At 41.2% G+C, this 20,347-nt stretch overlaps 1 protein-coding gene across 1 annotated transcript in view; it reads left to right on the top strand.

The window, feature by feature from the left end:
• LOC111142003 (myelin regulatory factor-like) overlaps positions 1-20,347 on the top strand; it is a 118,840-nt gene that overhangs the window by 9,091 nt on the left and 89,402 nt on the right. Inside the window, exon 2 of the mRNA XM_022494930.1 lies at positions 19,087-19,177. Coding sequence (XP_022350638.1) covers positions 19,087-19,177 — 91 coding nt within the window. The remainder of the gene's footprint in view (positions 1-19,086; positions 19,178-20,347) is intronic.

Here is a 20,347-nt window from a genome sequence, read left to right as displayed (position 1 = left end):
GAATTCTTCAAAGTCTGCTCTCAGTTTTACTAGTGGGTATAAAAAAATCTCCAGAAAAAGGTGATTATTTCCTCTGCACTGGGCTTCCTTCAGTCCCCAGGGGTGTTCCCAAAGCACCTGAAGAGAGGCTTCTGGGGGCCCAGTCTGCTAGGCGGAAACTCTCGGCACTGGATCAGCATTTGCTGATTATTTGAGCCTAGCCTGCTTCTAAAAAGATTCTGGGTGTACTTTACATTACCTTAAAATTGATTTAATCAAGTTAATACTAGGGAATGGAAAGGATAATAAAACATCCGGGGGCTGTGTGCATAATAGCAAAATTCAGGTATCCGTGGGTTAGCCGGAAGATTGAAATCTCTTCTCTCAACTCTATCCCTCCTTCCAGACGTTCACTTCTCTTTCATCACCAAAATACCCTGAAAATACATCTGAAAAATACCTGCTCTATTCTTCACGTCCTATTTGCTTTTCAACCCAATTTAATCGGGCTTCTGCTCTGACTTGTTCGTTTAGAATTTCTTCTAATTGCTGGATGGCATTAAAAACGTTCGACCTCATCCTCCCGGCCGTGACTCTGGGATTCATCACCATCACCCATTGTTCAGTTGTGGAAACTCTCTCCTATTTGATGCCCTGGCACCTTCTCTTCTGGTTCTCCTCCGGCCTGTGTCTTCTCAGGTGCTTTCAGTAGTTTGCCCCCTCCTGGTCTGTCCACGAGTCCTGTTTCGGAAACTCTCTTATTGGAACATCAAAGCTTACCCTGAGTGGGCATTCCCATGGGTCAGCATATCCCAAGTTCTATTGCCAAATTCCGGACCTGGATTTATAACCTTTTAAAGTACATGTGTTTGGGCCTGGGTGTCCCTCAGTTTTCGCAAATCCACACATTCAAAGTGGAACTCATGTGGATGCCATTGCTTAAACATTTCTGTTGAATCTCCTTTGCCTGAGCTTAGCGTAATTGTCCCAAGATAACATTCCAGGTGTCCTATCGCAGGGGACTCCTCCACACTCATATCTATTACAGGTGGTTTGATATAAGTGGTTAAGGTCATGCTCCAAGGCCAGAGTTCCAATCTTGACTCTGCCCCTTGCTAGCTGTGTGAGCTTCCTCCTACTTCATATCTCTGTGTCTCATTTATGTACTTATAAAACCAGAATACTCCTTGTAACTATCTAATAGTGTATGGGAAGGTGACATGATGCTGTTTACATGAGGCTCAGAATAGTCTCTGGATTACTATATGTTTGCTATTACTATTATTATCTTCAATATTGTTCTTACTATTACCTATACCCCAGGCTCACAACTTCTCATGGTTTCTTGAATGCTTCCTGCCCTTTCATAACACTGGATCTTTGACGGTGTCCTCTCCCCAGAATGCACTTTCCTACTTCTTTCTCCAGCAGACTTCCCTGGGCTAAGTTAGAAGCAAAATTCTCCATGCTTCTCCCGCACTTTGTCTACACCCTTGGGTGCACACCCTTGGGTGCGCACCCTTCACATTAAAGTTCAGTTTCTGTGTTTTGCATGTCTGTCTCCCACAGAGGACAGTGTAAGCTTCTCCCTGTAAGGATTTGCCTTTGTCTTGCTCATCTTTGTAGGTTCTCTGTCTTGCATGTTGCAGTTACTGAAAAGATGTTTGTTGAATGTGTGTTAAGTGAGTGAAATTCTTGACCAGAATTTCTGGTGGAGAAACAGGGGCCCTTCTTTTGCCATATATAGCTGTTCAGTTTGTGCTCATTTTCTCTGGATATCTCATTTTCTCTGGGTATTAAAATATCCAGACCAACTCTGGAGAGGAAGTCATAGCAGCTCACCGATGTTTGTTATGTAGATTACTCTTGGATCTGTGACCTAGGGTGGTTTCCTCTGTTCTCCTTAAAAGGAGCTATTAGCGGGAAGGGAATGAAGGTGGTGTGATGTTCAGTAGAAAACGAGGCAGAGATGCTAACTGGGGATGGAGAGATTCAAAACCCAAATCCCTTTATGACAGGTTCAAGCTCTAACTCAAACTGGGCCATTAGCTATGAATCAAAATCAATACTTAGAAGTCATCAGGAGACTTTCGGAGTCTAACAGAGGAATGGATGGTGCAATCCTGAGGAAGAATAAAGGTCCAGGGGCGCCTGGGTGGCTCAGTCAGTTAAGTATCTGACTCTTGATCTCAGCTCAGGTCTTAACCTCAGGGTCATGAGTTCAAGCCCCATGCTGGGGTCCATGCTCCGTGTGGAGCCCACTTAAAAAGAAAGTCCAAGCATCAGGAAACACAGTCAAGGTAATGGGGCTTGCAGGAATGATCTTGGGGATTATTACAGGTCTTGCCCATGTTTTATAGGCCACCCACATGACCTTTGGAAACTAGGCACCTTTACAAATCACACACATTAACCCTGAGCTCCTGACTCCAATCTGCATGTGTGGTGATGAGTGACATGGTGGTTAGAGCACAGGCTTTGCTTCCAGATTGCCCTGGGTGGAAATCTCAGCTCTACCATGGACTTAGGGTGCAGCCCTGGCAAATGACTGGGTCTCTCTGAGCCAGTGTCCTCAGCTATCAAGTGAAGTAGATACTGTTTCATAGGAGAGGAATGAGAATGAAGTAAGATGATCTTAGGCGAAGGGCTTTGTATGGTGCCTGACCCACTGTTATTGCCCAGTGCAGTAGTTTTATTTTAACCTATAATTAAGAAAATGTTCATTCTTTTAAAGGAGCTCCCTGAAGCAGCCTGTGATCAGTCAGAAAACTACTACCCAGTAATGAACACTTGACTTGATGTGACATGCTGTACCAAATCTTAAGCTGTATTAATTCTTAATTTTCACAACAAAATGAACAATGAGATAATGTTATCACCACTTTATAGATGAGGAAAGAGAGATTCAGAGTTTGTATCTGGCCCAAAGGAACACGGCTATTATGTCTGAGAGCTTGGAGCTAAGCAGAAGCCCGTCTTACTCCGGAGGCTTGTGCTCCTCGTCACTCCGCCCGGTGTTTTCTGAACAGGTTGCAGAGGACCATCTATATGCTTAGGGGCTGAACTTCCGGCTCCTGTTCAAATAATCGGGACGCGCACGTGCGCGTCAGTATGTGCGTGCGCGCGTGCGCGTGTGTTCGCCAGTTTGCATGTAATTCCATTCCATAGATGAAATTATTCTGGAGCCTGAGTGATTGGTACATTAGTGGCATCCAGCTTTTTCTTTTTCTTTTTTGCAAAACCCAGCTCCAGTACTATGAGATGAGGTGTTAGTGATAAAAAGGCAGTAGTTTATGTTCATAGAGCAGGCAGTTACAGATACTCCAAAGATAAGGCTACCCAGTAAGAATGCAAAGCTAGAACACCAGCCCTGGCCTGAGGCACTGCTCAGAGCAAATCAAACATCTGTAGAGGGGGTTGGGGCAGCGGGGTTCCTCAGAAGTGTAGTAGGAAATATTGACTCTCCAACTTGGCTTTTTTGGTAACCAGAGTCAGAACAAAAAGTCCCGTGGGAGGATACTCCGATATCTGAGTCACTGATGGTAGCAACATAAGAAGCAATTGTCATGCACAGTAATGTGAGATAATGTGTTCTAAGGAGAACTTGAGATGACTTGACAGCTGGAAGGAGTGTCACTCCACCAGGGTGAAGCCGAGCAATAGCCTCAAATATTAGGAGCTGAGAAATACGCTTCCTGTGAATTTATGGCTGTGGGTGGTGGCGTAGGTTTTGGTGAACCACGGCAGACCTGGGTTTGAATCCTGATTCCCCTGCTGTTTAGTTGTGTGACCTTGGGCTAATGACTTAACATCCTAAAATTTCAGTTTTCTCCATCTGTAAAAGGGGGATAATAACATCTGTTTGTTAGGGTTATGGAGATGAATGAAATAAATGATAGCTATTGATTTTATGATAACATTTGCAAGTGTAAAGGAACCAAGTTGCTTGCTTGCTTGCTTTTGAAACAAGAATGAGTACAAGCTACACCCACACCCACACACAGACACACACACACACACACACACACACTTCTTTTTCAAAGAAACACTCCTGTCTGCAGGGAGTTATTACAACTTTTACATGTTCACATTAATTCCAGAGCCTTTATAATCATAAAATCCATTTATAGCCCTTAGTTGCCAAGCAACATAGGACAAAGTACTGAGTATTTCCTTTTATTGCAAAAGGTTCAGCTTTTCCATATTGGTCTTGAAATCAACATTTTTCAGAAAAGACAGAACAGCAAAAGTACTGTATTTCCAAGGTTTTTTGAGCATTCCTTGCTTGGGGATAGGATCAAAGCCGAAAACAATATATTGTTATTATTGTCCTGTTCTTGAATAGTCTAAAGCATTTTGTGCTAATTTCACAGTAAATCTGTAAGAAGGTCTGAAGATGGGAGACTGCAAATTTAGTTTAAGGGGAGAACTTGCTTCATATAATCTACATTCTGAGGACACTCTCACTATAGGAGAACTAGTTCTTTGATCCGTCTGTGTCTTTCCGGAAAGACTGGGGTGACATAAAATTCATATGAAGAATGCTGTCTGCTGACCTTGGTAATTGCTGACCTCAAACACGTCATTCAACCAGGCTTTGACAGGGTTTGGAGAAGCTGGCTTTGAGGCGCATAACTGAACTAAATTCTCTTCTTCTTTGAAAGGTATTAATGGTTTTAATTATTTTTTCTTGTTTTGCCTGTGGATAATTAGGAGGTAAAGGTTGGAAGTCCAAAGAGAATTGAAAGAGTATATTACTATTTAATAGTCTAAAAAGTATCCCGGTACAACTTATATTTTTAACAGCTCATAAAAGCATGTATAGAAACAGTTTTTAAAATTTGTGTAGCTATTTCTCTATGTGTGTGTATTAAAACAGGACAGAAGCAGATGAGAGTATCTTAACTGGAATTTTACTCTCCTTGTCCCATATGCATTGTGCACATGCAGTGGATTCCACAGATGCAAAGGGTGGAAGCAACAATCCTCTTTTCTTCCTTCCGTTGTTGGTTAGGCAAGCGTGTTGCTTTGAAACAAATCTGTTAAGTCACACAAGATGTTTTATATGCAGGAAGAGGCAGAAAGGACATCTACAAACAATTTCTTACAAATTTTCCAAGGTTGGAGCTAACCAAGACTCTTCTCCTAAGGGTAAATGTACTTTGGGATGATTTTTCTGTGTGACTATAGAAGAGTAAGATCTAGTAATGACTAGGCTAATTCCAATTGATCGGTAGAAGGGCACTTTAAAATCTCTTATCCTGGGGTGCCTGGGTGGCTCAGTGGGTTAAAGCCTCTGCCTTCGGCTCAGGTCATGATCCCAGGGTCCTGGAATGGAGCCCTGCAGTGGGCTCTCTGCTTCCCCCTCTCTCTGTGCCTGCATCTGGGCCTAGTTGTCATCTCTGTCTGTCAAATAAATAAATTAAATCTTTAAAAAAAAAATCTCTTATCCATGCATCTCAAGAAGTGTTGTGCCTTAAGAAGTATTTGGAAAACTTTCATTTCTTCTTTGTATCTGCATGGGGATGACAGAAAGACAGCAGTCTGCTCCTGGAAGAAGGAGGCTGCTGTGTGAAAAATCTGAGTTAGCCTTTCATGATAGTCAGGGCTGGAAACCATGCTTAGGACTTGGTCCTTCTTTTGCTGGCTGTTTATGGAAATGTTGGAAAAAATGAAAATCCATACTCAGCCACCGATTTTTTTTAAAGATTTTATTTATTTATTTGACAGACAGAGATCACAAGTAGGCAGAGAGGCAGGCAGAGAGAGAGGAGGAAGGAGGCTCCCTGCCGAGCAGTGAATCTGATGTGGGGCTCGATCTCAGGATCCTGGGATCATGACCTGAGCTGAAGGCAGAGGCTTTAACCCACTGAGCCACCCAGATGCCCCTTAGCCACCAATTTTGACATTGTTTTATTTTGCCATTTCATTCCTTACCCATCTTCAAAGTTTTCTTCTCATTCATCCAGTTGTATTATGTTCGTTGATGGCATTTGACATTTCACAAACTCTCATTTCTGTCACTCATTGGTCCCTCTTGCAATCCTGAGAGGAAGGAGTTTTACAGATGAAAGAAATGGAGCCTCAAAGAAGTTGAAAGATATGTCTAAAACCACCCTGGTAAATGCCAGTGGTGGTGACAAAACCTTTATCTTCTCATCCCAAGTCCAAAGCTCTTTCCCTCTGCATACCCCTTCAAGGAGAAGGAGGTAACGCTTGGCTTGGCTCATTGGCTTCCATATTCTAGGGTAGAAGTCAGCCTAATACTTCAGTAAACATAGCCAGCCTTCGGAAAAGTCTCCTCCCTTTTATCCTCCTCTCCCTCACCTATCCCCAGTCACCATGTTAATCTCCCACAAACTCACCTCTGGCTACCTCACTGCACCCACTTTCAGAACAGGGCCAGTAAGTTCCTATCATTTGGGCCTTCACTTAACCCCCTGCTTTGATGATCTGATCTGCCTTGACTGCAGTGATTGGTTTATTGTTCTGAGTCCCGTGTTTGGGGTGTGAGGACAAGGAGCAGAGAAGGATTAAGAAGGGAAAGAACATTTATTATGTGCTGAGCACTAGTAGCGTTAAAGAAAAAATCGGTGATACTTGTTAAAGCCTGGTAAGGATGACTTTATTCAAGGGAGGGACTATCAAGATAGGTCTAGTGACCACTGTGATGAAATTTTGCAATGGGGGAGAGAGACTGGGCTCAACTCTGTGTGGGCAAGTGGGACTGTCTAGTCCAGGTGCAGGGTAAGGGGGGGGGATTCTGGCTAGACCAGCCTGACAGAATTCTTGCTGGAAGCAGGCTATGGTGACCAGCCGTCACCTGGGGCAAGGTGGGGATGAGGAACCTGATTAGATGTTAAGGGTGATCAGATCTGGAGGATGGGTGATTCCAGTTAAACTGATCTGTCAGGATTCTTGCTATTGGACAATGCGGACAGAAACATGAAAGTAGGCCTTGTTGAAAAGTTCAGAGGGGCCTGAGTAGAGTTTGATCTCGGAGTGAACCTGTCAGCAGCAGGATTACGCATTACATTTAGTCTGTGAGCCATGCTCTAAGGTGGTAAAACCTGCCCTCCCTCAGATAAGGAAACAGGCCCAGAGAAGTTCAGCGGAACTAGAATTTATCTCAAGTTGGCCTGGTGGCAGTTCTCCAGATCTCATGCTTTTCCTTGCCTTCATGTTACATGAGGCTCCCGCTTCTGGATTGCCTTTCTCTGCCCTGCTCACCTGGCTAATGGCTGTTCACGCTGGAAGTCTCTGCTTTCGCATCATTCCCTTGGGGCTTCTGCACATTCCTAGTACTTTGCACTTCATCATGAAATACATGCCTTGAAAAGGCATATATTGCCTTTTTCTGGGTCTGCCTCCCACAGACAACTGGAAGGAAGGAACTATGTCTCATTCATTCCTTTGGCCTAAGTGGCCAGGGGCTGACTCATAGTCATCACTCCAACCCATTTATCAAATCAATAAATAAAAGCCCCAAGCCAGGTCTTCTTCCAAGTCTGGTGGATTTCCCTCCATTATTTCTCACATCCAAGAAGACCTGAGTCTTCATCCCATAGTCGCAGGTGACCCAGCCCTCGGTCAGTGTCCTGCTGGGCTGCCTCCCCCTCCCTGACCCCCTAACTGCCTGGCTTGGCAGGACAGGAAGGCACTGCTGAGGCGGGACGGGTGCTCCTCAGAGCCATAGGGTGGGCAGCTTCCGTGGCACATTTCCCTGAATATGTGCCATGCAGGGTCCACCCACTGGGGGCATCGATTTCATATTCAACATTGTACATTCCAGAGGATCCAAACCACCTGGTAAGCTTATGGGTGGATAGCCCCCCTTTAGCTCTCCTTCCTCTGGGATATCTTCCTCTTCATACTTTCCCTTCTTCCTTCTTCTTCCTCTTTTTTGGCCCTTGGCAAAATTAGAGCTGCTAAGAGACCAAACCAGAGCAATAATTCTTCAACAATTTTGAACATAAAATAAATGAGATTCCTTGATGTGTTCCTATACCACTTGAAAAAAGGTTGTAAGCTTCTGTTTGCCAAATTTCTCTTCCACCGTTAAAAATTAATATTGGTTAACATGCAGTTGATTGTGTTTTATTCATTTCCCTGTGTATATTAACTTTAGTATATGTGTGTTAGTGAAGAGAAAGGGCACAAAGCATAAAAGTTTCATCCTCATGTTGAAGGGCTGGGAGGAAGCTCGGCTGTAAGGTTCCACAACTCCTGGAAAACTGGGTTCCCAGATTCCCAGAAAGGCCAGAGTATCTTGCTTAATTTATATTTCAGATCATTAATTTGAAAGGAGAAGAAGTGTGAACTTGATAACCAATTAATGAAACATTGAAATATGACATGAAAATCGAGGTTACATGGGGCAATAGACTGACCATTTCCCCCTCCTACTTTAAATCCCATGCAAAAGTTTACATTATTCACCGAGAAGCCGTGCAAATTGCCATAAGGGCAGTGATCCAAGGGTACTGAACCAATCAGCAATCATTTATTATTTACACTGAGTGGTTCCTGAGTCTGTGAAAAAGCAAATTGGACACATTCATCTGGAACTGTCATAACGTTAATGCTGAAAGGTCATAGATCTACTACATTTTTAAGTTGTATATGGCAGACACCATCAGCTGCCTTCTCAGTAGTGGTCCAGCCACCTTCTTTTCTGCTGGCAGAAGCTTTTTCTATTCTGAGAGAGGAGGAGAGTCCTGAGCTCAGGAAGGGTAGGCTCTAATGTAATTGATTTAAATCAGGTATCACAATCAAGTATCAAGTTCCTCCTCTCTCTCCCCTTGTCTTCATAATTCAGCAGCTATAACTCTTTTTTGCAACCCCTTCCATCTTCTTTTTTATAAAGGGAAAATTTCTGTATTTGCTGAAGCACATAACAATATTATTAATAGCTTTGACATGTCCTTTACATTTTTCCATGAATGTTATTATTTTTTATTAGTTTTTGAGTTGTTTGCCCCAACCCTACTTTCCTTCATTCTTTTGCATGATTTTGCAGAAAGCAAGGTTGTTCAAGAACACATATATTATGGGAGAGTAGAAAACACTGGAGCCCGTGTAAGAACAATTGTGTTATTATAACTTGAGTAAGTTACTTAAGCAGGCTAAGGACATTTGGTCTTCTGAGAAATGGAGATAATAATAGCACCTATCTGATAGAATAAAATTATTTTGCAGGTCAAATGAGAATGAAAGGTAAAATCCTTAGCACAATACTGGTCCATAAAAAGTGCTCAACAGACTTACCAAGTATTGTTATTATTTTTCTCCATTGACCATCTTTTGTGTGGCTTGACTGTTGAGTCTTTCCCACTCTGCTGGATCTCCTCTAGACACCCTATTTGTCAGCATTCCTCTGAAGGTGTGGAGCCCAGGTCATCAAGGTCAGATATGTGCATAGAGGAAGAGGGCCTCACCATCCTTGTTCTGTACTCAGTGATTTTATCAGTATAATTCTACATTAGTTTCTTTGTCTTCCTAATACTTCCTCATGATGGTCCAACTAAAAGACCTTTTTCTGTATCACTATTCACTCATAAACCAAGTTTCCCCATCTCCTGTTTACATTAATTTAAAAAAGTTAATGTAGAGCTAAACACTTAATGTGCTAACTGTCCTCTTGTCAGAGTTAGCCATCAACCCAGTCAGCCTGAGATTAGACCCGACTCTTTCAAAACATATCACTCCCTGCCTATATCCTTCAGGCCATCTGTATACTTGACCAGTTTGCCTTCCTTCTTCTTCTAAAAAAAAACAGATAATCACATCAAAAAATGGGCAGAAGACATGAAGAGACACTTCTCCAAAGAAGACATACAAATGGCTAACAGACACATGAAAAAATGTCCATCATCATTAGCCATCAGGGAGATTCAAATCAAAACCACATTGAGATACCACCGTATACCAGTTAGAATGGCCAAAATCAACAAGACAGTAAACAACAAGTGTTGGAGAGGATGTGGAGAAAAGGGAACCCTCTTACACCGTTGGTGGGAATGCAAGTTGTTGCAGACACTTTAGAAAGCAGTGGAGATTCCTTAAGAAATTAAAAATAGAGCTACCCTATGACTCTGCAATTGCACTACTGGGTATTTACCCCAAAGATACAGTTGTGAAAAGAAGGGTCATCTGTACCCCAACATTCATAGCAGCAGTGGCCACAGTTGCCAAACTGTGGAAAGAACCAAGATGCCCTTCAACAGACCAATGGATTAAGAAGATTTGGTCCATATATACAATGGAGTATTATGCCTCCATCAGAAAGGATGAATACCCAACTTTTGTATCAACATGGACAGGACTGGAAGAGATTATGCTGAGTGAAATAAGTCAAGCAGAGAGAGTCAAATATTTTATGGTTTTGCTTACTTGTGGAGCATAAGGAGTAACACAGAAGACATTGGGAGATGGAGAAGAGAAGTGAGTGGGGGGAAATTGGAGGTGGGGGAGACGAACCATGAGAGACTGTGGACTCTGAGAAACAAACTGAGGGTTTTGGAGGGGAGGGGGTTGGGGTTTGGGGTGAGCCTGGTGGTGGGTATTAAGAAGGGCCCGTATTGCATGAAGCACTTGGTGTGGTGCATTAACAATTAATCTTGGAACACTGAAAATAAAATAAAAATCACAAATAACATTATTGACAAGGAGGAGAGCAGAGGCATTTCATACTAAATTTTAGGATTTTCTCCGGGTTAGCATTTTGGGGTATAATTGTTTTCCCAGGTATAAATTCTCCTAATCCTAATGCAATTTCCTCTGCCTTCCTCCATCTCATTGACAAATATAACCATCCTTGACTGCCTCCCTCAAATCAGATGGAAGCCCTGCAGGTGTCTCCTTGGGTCTGACTTATCACACTATATTGGCACTGCCTGGTCTTTTTCTGTGCCCTTCCCCTACCTTGAGGGTAAGATCGAGTGTTGCTCACTATTGTATCCTGGTGGCTAGCACATAGACACTTCATCAAATATTTATTAAATGTTGAATGAATTAATTAGCAATTTTGTTAGCAAAATTTGCAACAATTTTGTAGCAAGTGTCTCATTGAAATCAAGAGACCCATTTCCATGGAGAGTCTCCAAATCTGGTAGTCGGAAAGCAGAACAGGCCAGGAAATGAAGTGCAGGCAGGCTCTTCGATGTCTTCTGCTGTTCTTAAGAATCCAGTAGCCACATTTTTAACGATCCTTTCTAGAATTTTGCACCTGTGACAGTTCTGGAAAACCAACATGGGCGTTGCCCTCCTGTTACACAATGCGCTTGAACTTTCTTTACTCAAGTTGAATAAAGGTTAATTTTCATTTTATCTTTTGATTATCGGGCACATAAATTTCAGGTGATTCATATCATGTTAAAGTCCAGAGACAGTCTTTTAATTTGGTCACTATTTCCAACAATGGGTCATGTTCACTGTGGTTTAAAGAACTGATTAGATTCTTCCTGGATTAACGTAGGCCTACCTGTACAAGAAGAACTGGGGAGATTCCCAGACTTCCAAGTCATTAGGTGGAGTTCCTCTTGGGAGCAGGGCCCTGCTGCTCCTTTTTGTCTGAGTGCAAAAATGGGAGGACATGATACCAGCCAGAGCAGATGAAATCCTCAAACTCCTTCTCTTGCTCCTCACCCGACTCTCTCATTTTTCTTATCTCAAGGCACCAGTACAACCTCCCACCAATCACCATGCTAAAACAGGGACTAGTGACTTGCCTAGATTCCTTCCATTCCATCACAGAGTCTAGTAGGCATCTCCTCTCAAATACCACCCACATTCAGTGATGTGCTGGTGAATGTTCAACAACCAACTCTTGGGGGGAAAAAAAATCCCAATTTGTAGTGTTTGCCAATTTCCATGGTGTAAATACACCCTCTATGGCTGGTTTCAAGTTGCTAACATGAAAACACTAAATATGGAGTGGGGAAGAGATGTGCACAGCTTATACAAATTGGTTCCAAATCACTGTGCTTTCTTCCACCTTCTTGCCTCCACCTCCCCTGCACTGTCTCTGAGTTTCATGGCCTTCATGACCCAGGGATCTGTCCTTGCTGACTATTCTGGCCTCATGGACCTCTGTTCCTGGAGCTTTCCTGGTTCCCTTTTGCTCCTGTTGGGTCATTTAGGTGACACTTAATGCCCCGTGTACATCTTTGTTGTCCTATCACAATGCCATGGTATGTGTTTATGTCAGGCTTTCTGACTGGTGTATGAACTTCTTGAGCACAGAGACTGATAGGAATGACAAAGGGTGGTAGTTATTGAGCTGGGAACTATACTAAATATCTTAAATGCATTATCTCATTTCATCTTCACAATAACTCTGTAAGGTTGATGCTCTTATTATACTCTATAGATAAGGAAATTGAGGCACAGAGAACCTAGAGAATTCGCCCAAGGTTGCACAGCTGGTGGCACAAATCTAGAGCCATATTTGAACCCAGTCTTGGTTGAAGAACCAAGACCTTTAACTATTAAGTCTTCTTTGTCTTTGTGTGTCAGCACTTCGCACTCTACCTGGTCCATAGCAGGGGCCTTTTGCCTGTGTGTTGAGTAATGAGGAAAGGCTCATGTTGGCAGTATCCTTGACTAGTTTCTTTTTCTAGTCTTGTTCAACTTCAGTCTAATCTCCCAACAGCAAGCAGGATGGCCTTTCACAACTATAAACCTCATCATGTTATCCATCTGATGAAAATGTTCCAATGTCTTCATAACTTTCAAGATGAATTCCTTATCTTGATGCCTATGAACCTTTGTGATCTGGTGTCTGCTAATTTCTCTAGATAACAACTTGCACTATTCATAATCCCATTTATGCATTCAAATTCTAATACTTATCCAACAGATGAAATATTTATTAAATAATTAGGCCTAACAAGGTTCCAGGCCTTGTTCTAGGATGTGTACAAAAAGAGGCAGTCTTTTCCCTAGAGAAGCTTGGAGTTCAGTAGAGAGAGACAGACACACATACCACAATTGCTACTGTGGTTGAAATAGAAGTGCATCCAGCTCTCACCGGAGGCCACAACAGGCACTGTTCTCAGTCTCAGACACATTCTTCACGTGGCTCTTTCCATACTAGTGGCACATTTCCACAGGAGTCCTGCTGCTGAGTTTTAAGGTTCATTTGCACATGTTCTTTTCTCTTCTTAGAATTTTTTCTTGATAACTGTTTACTTATCCTTGAAAATTCCTTCTGAAGTGTATCACCTGCAAGAGGTCCTTACCGCCACCACCCCACTCTGGCCAGCCTAACAGGCCACACGGTATTTCTATCTACAACCATCCTAATGCTTAACACCATGTACTACTCTAGCCGATGTTCTTGTCCCTCTCCCTGGGTTGTGAACTCATCTCTTATTTTATTCCTGAACACATAGTGGATACTAAGTAAATGTTGAATGAATGAATGAAACATTTAGTGAATTAATGATTGGAAATGTCATCTTTACTCATCTAACTTTGAATTGGCTGTGGCTCTAAACACTAACATTAGATTTAAATTCCAGTATCATTTTTCAATACAAAATAATCTTAACAAAGGAGAGAAAGAGAGTGTTTGGTTTCTCCTCCTCTCTTCTGTCTTCTCTTCTTCTTCTCCTCCTCCTCCTTTGGAATATTGATAAACATTTCTGCTTGGATTTCTCATGAACACTGGTGTATCAGAGGGAAACTATCTTTATGTTTAAATCCAAAGGGCAGCCATTGGGGGATCCTCACTGTTGCTTTTTAGACTCTCTTAAAATCCTAGAGTTATGGGGCGCCTGGGTGGCTCAGTGGGTTAAAGCCTCTGCCTTCGGCTCAGTCATGATCCCAGGGTCCTGGGATCGAGCCCCGCATCAGGCTCTCTGCTTGGCTGGGAGCCTGTTTCCCTTCCTCTTTCTCTGCCTCTCTCTCTGCCTACTTGTGATCTCTGTCTGTCAAATAAATAAATAAAATTAAAAAAAAAATTAAAACCCTAGAGTTATTGTACAGACAAATTTTGTCATCTTGGCCGTTGTCTGAATGCTCTAGGCGGTGATGCTGTGTGACAAAAGGTGAGATTTGACAAAGGAAGGAACAGGGGGCATCTGGGTTGAGGAAAGTGATATAGGAACAGAGCCTATCCGACGGTAACAAGAAAGGACTGGTGGGTGGTCGATGGGCAGGTGGGTGGAGGAAGCAAGAGTAATGAAAGGAAGGGCCTTGCTGTATGTTCCCTACACACACCTTTGGGGAGCATTGTTTCCCCAAAGGTATATGTATGTCTATTAGTAGATCCTGTGGATTTGACTTGGATTTGTCTGTGGTACTCTCTGGTGGATTGATCCTCTGTGTGCTTTTTTCTTGTCTGCCCAAGGCCAACCATGTGACAGCTGTCCTCAGCCTAGAAGGGGAGGAGAGAACTAAGATGAAGAAGGCTTTTCTGAGAGTGAAAAAGGGGGTAGTTCTCTTGCACTCCCAGGAGGCCTGGCAGCTTCTCCTGTTCTGAGCAAGACTATGACAGCCACAAAAGAAAAATGTAGAACAGGGTGGGATCAAAGCTTGAAACCAAGCCTCGCCGACAGGGGGGTGGGATGCCCAACAATGCCATCTCTGCACGTTTGAGTGTAATAAATAAGTGTTTGGGACATTTATAGCAAAGTGATTATTTTTAAAAGCATGAGATTTATTTTAACAGTCGTTTAAGTTTCCCTGTGTGTGTAAAGCCTCCTGAAAACAATTTTATCTGACACTACGGATTTATCTTGTTGAATAATTTCCTTTGAGTCTGGAAGGCACAGATGTGATTTTGGAGTCCTAGAGAAAGCTGGTTACTGCGGGGATCCTCCTCCTTGTTCATGAAGGTGTTTGGACATGCCACATGGGGCAGGTCCTGGGAACTGTGGACCATCTATCTCTGCCTGCGGATGGTGGTGGGGGAGGCTGAGTGATGTAAAGCAAGTGATACATTGGTCAGGTCTTAGCATCTGTGGGCCACCTCCGATTTTTGTCTGCGGCAGTGTGTGTGTGTGTGTGTGTGTGTGTGTGTGTGTGTGTGTGCATGTGTGCTCACGCACGTGTGTGTGCACATGCACACTCGTGGGCATGTGTACGTGTGTGTGCATGCACGTTTCTATAAAGCAGATGGGACACCAGCAGGGGCTTCAGTGGGATAATAAACAGATTCTTCCCTCCATCTGCTTCTCTTAGCAATCAGCTTGACCAAAGCCCAAAGAAGGAATAGAAGCTAGTCATTCCTGTCAGCGGCTGGAGCATGAGATGGGGCAGTGATGGTGGGGAAGGGAGTGAGCATGTGCTCAGGAATCAGGGCAGCCTGCTTGGTTTCCCTGCATATCACTTACTAGCTGTGAGACCCTGGGCAGGCAAGTTAAACCTGTGTAATCACTTTGCTTTCTCTAAACTGGGGATACTAGTATCTACCTCCTAGGGCTGTCATGAGGATTAATGAGCCAGGTAAAGTGCCTCTCCTTTGGCTTAGCTCAGAGTAAAGAAATCCAAACACCCTCTGCATAGGGATGGCATTTGAATTCATCTCCCTTCTGTTATCCCTTTATAGTCCTTTTCCACTAAGCAACCAGAATAAACTTTTTCATTTTTTCTTTTTGTTTGTTTATTCATTTGGGGTTTTTTTTTAGGTTCCACACATGGTAAAACCATGTGGTGTTTGTCCTTCTCAGTGTGACTTATTTCACTTAATGCCCTCTGGGTCCATCCATGTTGTCACCAGTGGCACAATCCCATCCTTTTTTATGGCTGTGTAATATTCCGTTGTAGCTATATACCACATCTTCTTTATCCATTCATCTACTGATGGACACTTAGGTTGCTTCCATATCTTGGATATTGTAAATAATGCTGCAATAAACACAGGGATGCATATGTCTTTTCAAATTAATGTTTTTATATTGCTTAAGTAAATAACCAGTAGTGGAATTGCTGGATCATGTGGTATTTGCATTTTTAATTTTTTTTTGCATTTTTAATTTTTTGAAGAACCTCCTTACTGCTTGTCAAAGTGGCTATACAGAACAAAACTTTTAAAAATGTAAAACATATCATGGCACTTTCCAAAGGCTTCCCATTGCTCTGACCAGCCTCTCCTACCTCCTCCCTATGCCTTAGCCACCCTGAAATTGTTTGTTTCTCAAACAGCCCCTGTTCTCTTGCCCTTACTGTTTCCCACAGCCTGGCATGGGTTGCCCTATCTCTGCATACTGGCTCTTTTCTAAAGAAGCCCTCCCCCCAATCAAAAGGAGCTCTTTCTTCCTACAGCCTCTTATACCACTCTGTTTCATTTTCATGTGAAAAAAAAATCCTGTTTATTTATTGTTTCTCATATGCCACCTCTGTCCTCCCCCATCCCCACTGGTGCCTCCTTTCCCTCCCTTAGAATTCAGTCCCCCGAGGGAATTTGCCTTTTTTTTTCCTCTCTGTTATGTCCCCAGAACCTTGTACAGTGTTTGGCGTGTACTTGGTACGTGCTTAATAAATATTTGTTGAATCAATGAAAGAATGAAGGGGTCTTATCCAGCTCATCTCCATCCTGTCCTTTCTTCAGAGTCTTGCTCAAGACTAAACTCCACTCTGAGGTTAATTCTGACCATCACAACATTTAAGAGTATCTTCCATCCATTTCCCTCTTAGTTTATGTAACTGAAAAGAGTTGGTGATCTCTCTGCTCTTTCTGTCCTCTTCTTTTTCTTCCTCCCTCTCATCTGTCTATCTCTGGCATCCATCAGTTTTTCCCATTGGGGAGGGGCTCAAGATTTTTAAAAATTTATTTTAATGAATGAGATATAAAGCCAAAAGTTAAATGTAAAATGGCTCTCCTGTAACTAGTGCCATGATCTGAATGTGAAGGTACCTTGCCCCTAGGAAGAACACAAAGCATTGGATTACATGAGGGATATTTGTGTGGGGGTAGAGAGTTGAAGTGTTATATATTTAGAACATGCCTGGGAAAAAACCCACAAAGTTAATAATTGGTGAATATGAGTGCAGGGCAAAAGTGAGTTACTTTAAATTCCTGTAGCTTCTCTTTAGGTTTGAAATTATTTCAAAATACAAAGTTAAAAATTCTTCCCTCCTCAGAAAATGTAGAAAGTGAAATTTATCAATATTTTGCTTTATAGTTTTTGGCTTTTGTGCCATGCTTGGGAAAGCCTTTATCCCAAGATCATAAAAATATTAACTCACATTTTCTTTCTATGGTTTTATTTATTTATGTTGAAATCTTGCTCTCTCTGGAATTTTGTTGTGGAAGTAGGAAAATAATCCAGATTTTTTCCTCATTTGTCTAGCCAATTTTTCCCAAGACTTTTATTAAATAAACCTTTTCTCACTGGCATCAAAGGATTTGTTTAGCATGTACTAAAAGTCCTTATACATTACAGTATATGTGATATTTCTTGATATACCCCAGATATATCCTACATCCTTTGATGTGTCCTTGTGTATATTTCTCAGTATTTACCTCCTTCTCTATAATTTTCTGGTGATTTTTGGCTATTTATTTTTCCAGAATAATTTCAGAACACTTTCACTTGGGTATTATTTAATTTCAGATAACACACACACCAATTCAAAAGGTGTGTCATGTAATTGAAATGAAAATTGAACAACCAGGCTTCAGTAAGGATTAAAAAAAATCAAGAAGGACCTGGGTTAATGTGTTGGAAATATTTAAACTATCACTCTAGCTCACCTTGTTATTACATGACTTCATTTTAACAACCAACTCTTGGTCAACCAAGTCTCGTTGAGATTCTTAGGAGAAACGATTGTAGTGGTCCCTGGTCAACCAGTGGATCGGGTCTCCCTGATTTGGGTGCCTGTAGAGGTTGTGTTACAAATATGGCTGCTGGAGACCATTTTCACAAGGGGAAAGTTCTCAGGTAATGTATATGTGGGTTTGGCAGATATTCTAAACAATATCTAGTAGAAGTTTTATGATATTTTAGTCTTTTAGTCTAAGATCAATGTCTTTCCATTTATTCAAATTTCTTCTTATGACCCCTCATAGAGGTTTTTTTAGCTTTTAAAAAAAAATCTTATCCCTAAATATGTATTTAGGTATTTTATACTTTTTGTCATTTTGAATAGAATCCTCTTCATTATATTTATTGAAATTGTTGATTGATTATTTTTTATATATAAAGAAATTTTTTTTATATTTAGTTTTGATCAGCTACTCTGTTGAATTTTCTGATCATTTCTAATTGTTGCCAATTATTTCTCCTGAGTATACTAGGTATAGAGTCATGTTATCTATAATCAAATATTGTTTTGTCCTCATTATTATGTATTCCTATGTTTTATACTTTTTATTCTTTTTAAATTCTAATGTCTTTATTATGATCAGAAAGAAACCAGTAAGTTTATTTTTATTTTTTTCAAACCAAGAAAAAGGACAAAAATATTGTGTTACATTTTGGGAAGTTTAACAAAAATGTGAAGCAAGATACTTCTTGATGAACTTAACTGGAAATAATCTGTCCAACAACAAACCAACTCACCAACCATCCATCCTTCCTTCCATCTAACTATCCATCCAATGAACCATCCATCCATCCATCCATCCATCCATCCATCCATCCCCAAATGTTTATTGCTGCCTTTTTTTACACCATAGATTCTTATGGTTACTGTAAGAAGGACATAGTCCCTGCTCTTAAAGACTTTAGGTGGAGAAACAAACACAAAGGCAAGCAATTATAATAGTGCATAAAACAAAGCACAGGCTATTAGTGGAAGCACATAAAAAAGGGCACCTAAACCAGACTTAGGGAAGGTTGCTGGAGGAGAGTAATATCTAAAGAGAGTTCCTTTTTTTAATAATTTAAATTAAATTAATTAACATATAATATATTATTAGTTTCAGAGGTAGAGGGCAATGATTCATCAGCCTTATATAACACTCGGTGCTCATTACATCAAAATCTAAAGAGACTTCTAAAGAAATATTTGAATGGAAGAAAGATTACACTCTCAATAAATGTATTATACTGTTTCATTGCTTTAAAATTCTTGGGTACAGGCATATCAATGTTTTCAGATATTAGCAATTCTGAAATCTTCATGAATCTGAACATTTTAAATTTGTCTTTGCAGCTCAGGGGCCCAGTGACACTCTGGAGAACCCAGTGCTGGATACAAGTCTGCTGGAGGAATTCTTGGGCAATGATTTTGATCTGGGGGTCTTGTAAGTAATGAAAGCACTGCTCTCTATTTGATGTTTTAAAAGTTGTAAAATAATTAAATGAACTAGAAAGTGTTTCCTCCTATTCTATTTTCCAAAAGGACATGGATGGAGTCGGTATTGTTTCTTCTGTAAATCACTGGCAGTTTTCCTGAGTGAAGTCTGCTGTCCCTGGAATTTTCTTTATACGAAGGTCCTCCCCTTCCAATTCAGTATCTTTAATAGATACGGGGTTATTCGGGTTATCTGTCGGTACTTATCAGCTTGGGCAGTTTATGTCTTCTGGTGAATTTATTGATTTCATCTAAGTTGTCAAATTCACTAACATAAAGTTGCTCATCATATTCTCTTATTTTACTTTTAACATCTGTAGACTCTATAGTGATAATCCTTTTGTTCTTGATATCAGTAATTTGTGTCTTTTTTTTTTTTTAAAGATTTTACTTATTTATTTGACAGACAGAGATCACAAGTAGGCAGAGAGGCAGGCAGAGAGAGAGGAAGGGAAGCAGGATTCCTGCTGAGCAGAGAGCCCGATGCAGGGCTCGATCCCAGAACCTTGGGATCATGACCTGAGCTGAAGGCAGAGGCTTTAACCTACTTAGCCACCCAGGCATCCCAGTAATTTGTGTCTTTTTCTTCTTGATCCCTCTCGCAAGAGGTTTATCAGTTTTCCTAACCTTTTGAAGATCCAGATTTTGATTAAATGTATATTCCTAATTGTTTTTCTGTTTTGTGTTTTGTTGATTTCTGCTTTTATATTCTGATATTAACGTAACTACTCCAGCTTTCTTTTATTTTTAATTTACATACAGTAACATTCAATTTTTATCCTGTATATAGTTCTGCAAGTTTTGACAAGTTCATAGGTTTGAAGAACTACTATCAGGACTAGCACAAACAATAGTTCCCTCACCTGAGACACTTCCCTTATGCTTCCCCTTAGTGATCAACGCCACCTCCTAGTGACTATTGATCAGTTCTCTGTCCCTATAGTTTTGCTTTTCTTGAATGTCACATAAATGAAATCTATGGGATAAACCATTTTTAGTCTGGTTTCTTTCACTAAGCCTAAAGTCTTTGATCAATAGTTCATTCCTTTTTATTGCTGGGAAAGACCCTATTGAATGTTTATAATTCAGTTTGGTTATCCAGTTACCCATTCAAGGACAT

This window comes from Enhydra lutris, unplaced genomic scaffold (assembly GCF_002288905.1).
Source record: "Enhydra lutris kenyoni isolate GAN:26980312 unplaced genomic scaffold, ASM228890v2 scaffoldscaffold7, whole genome shotgun sequence".
In the NCBI taxonomy this organism is placed as follows: domain Eukaryota; kingdom Metazoa; phylum Chordata; class Mammalia; order Carnivora; family Mustelidae; genus Enhydra; species Enhydra lutris.
This window is presented reverse-complemented; position numbering and strand designations above follow the sequence as displayed.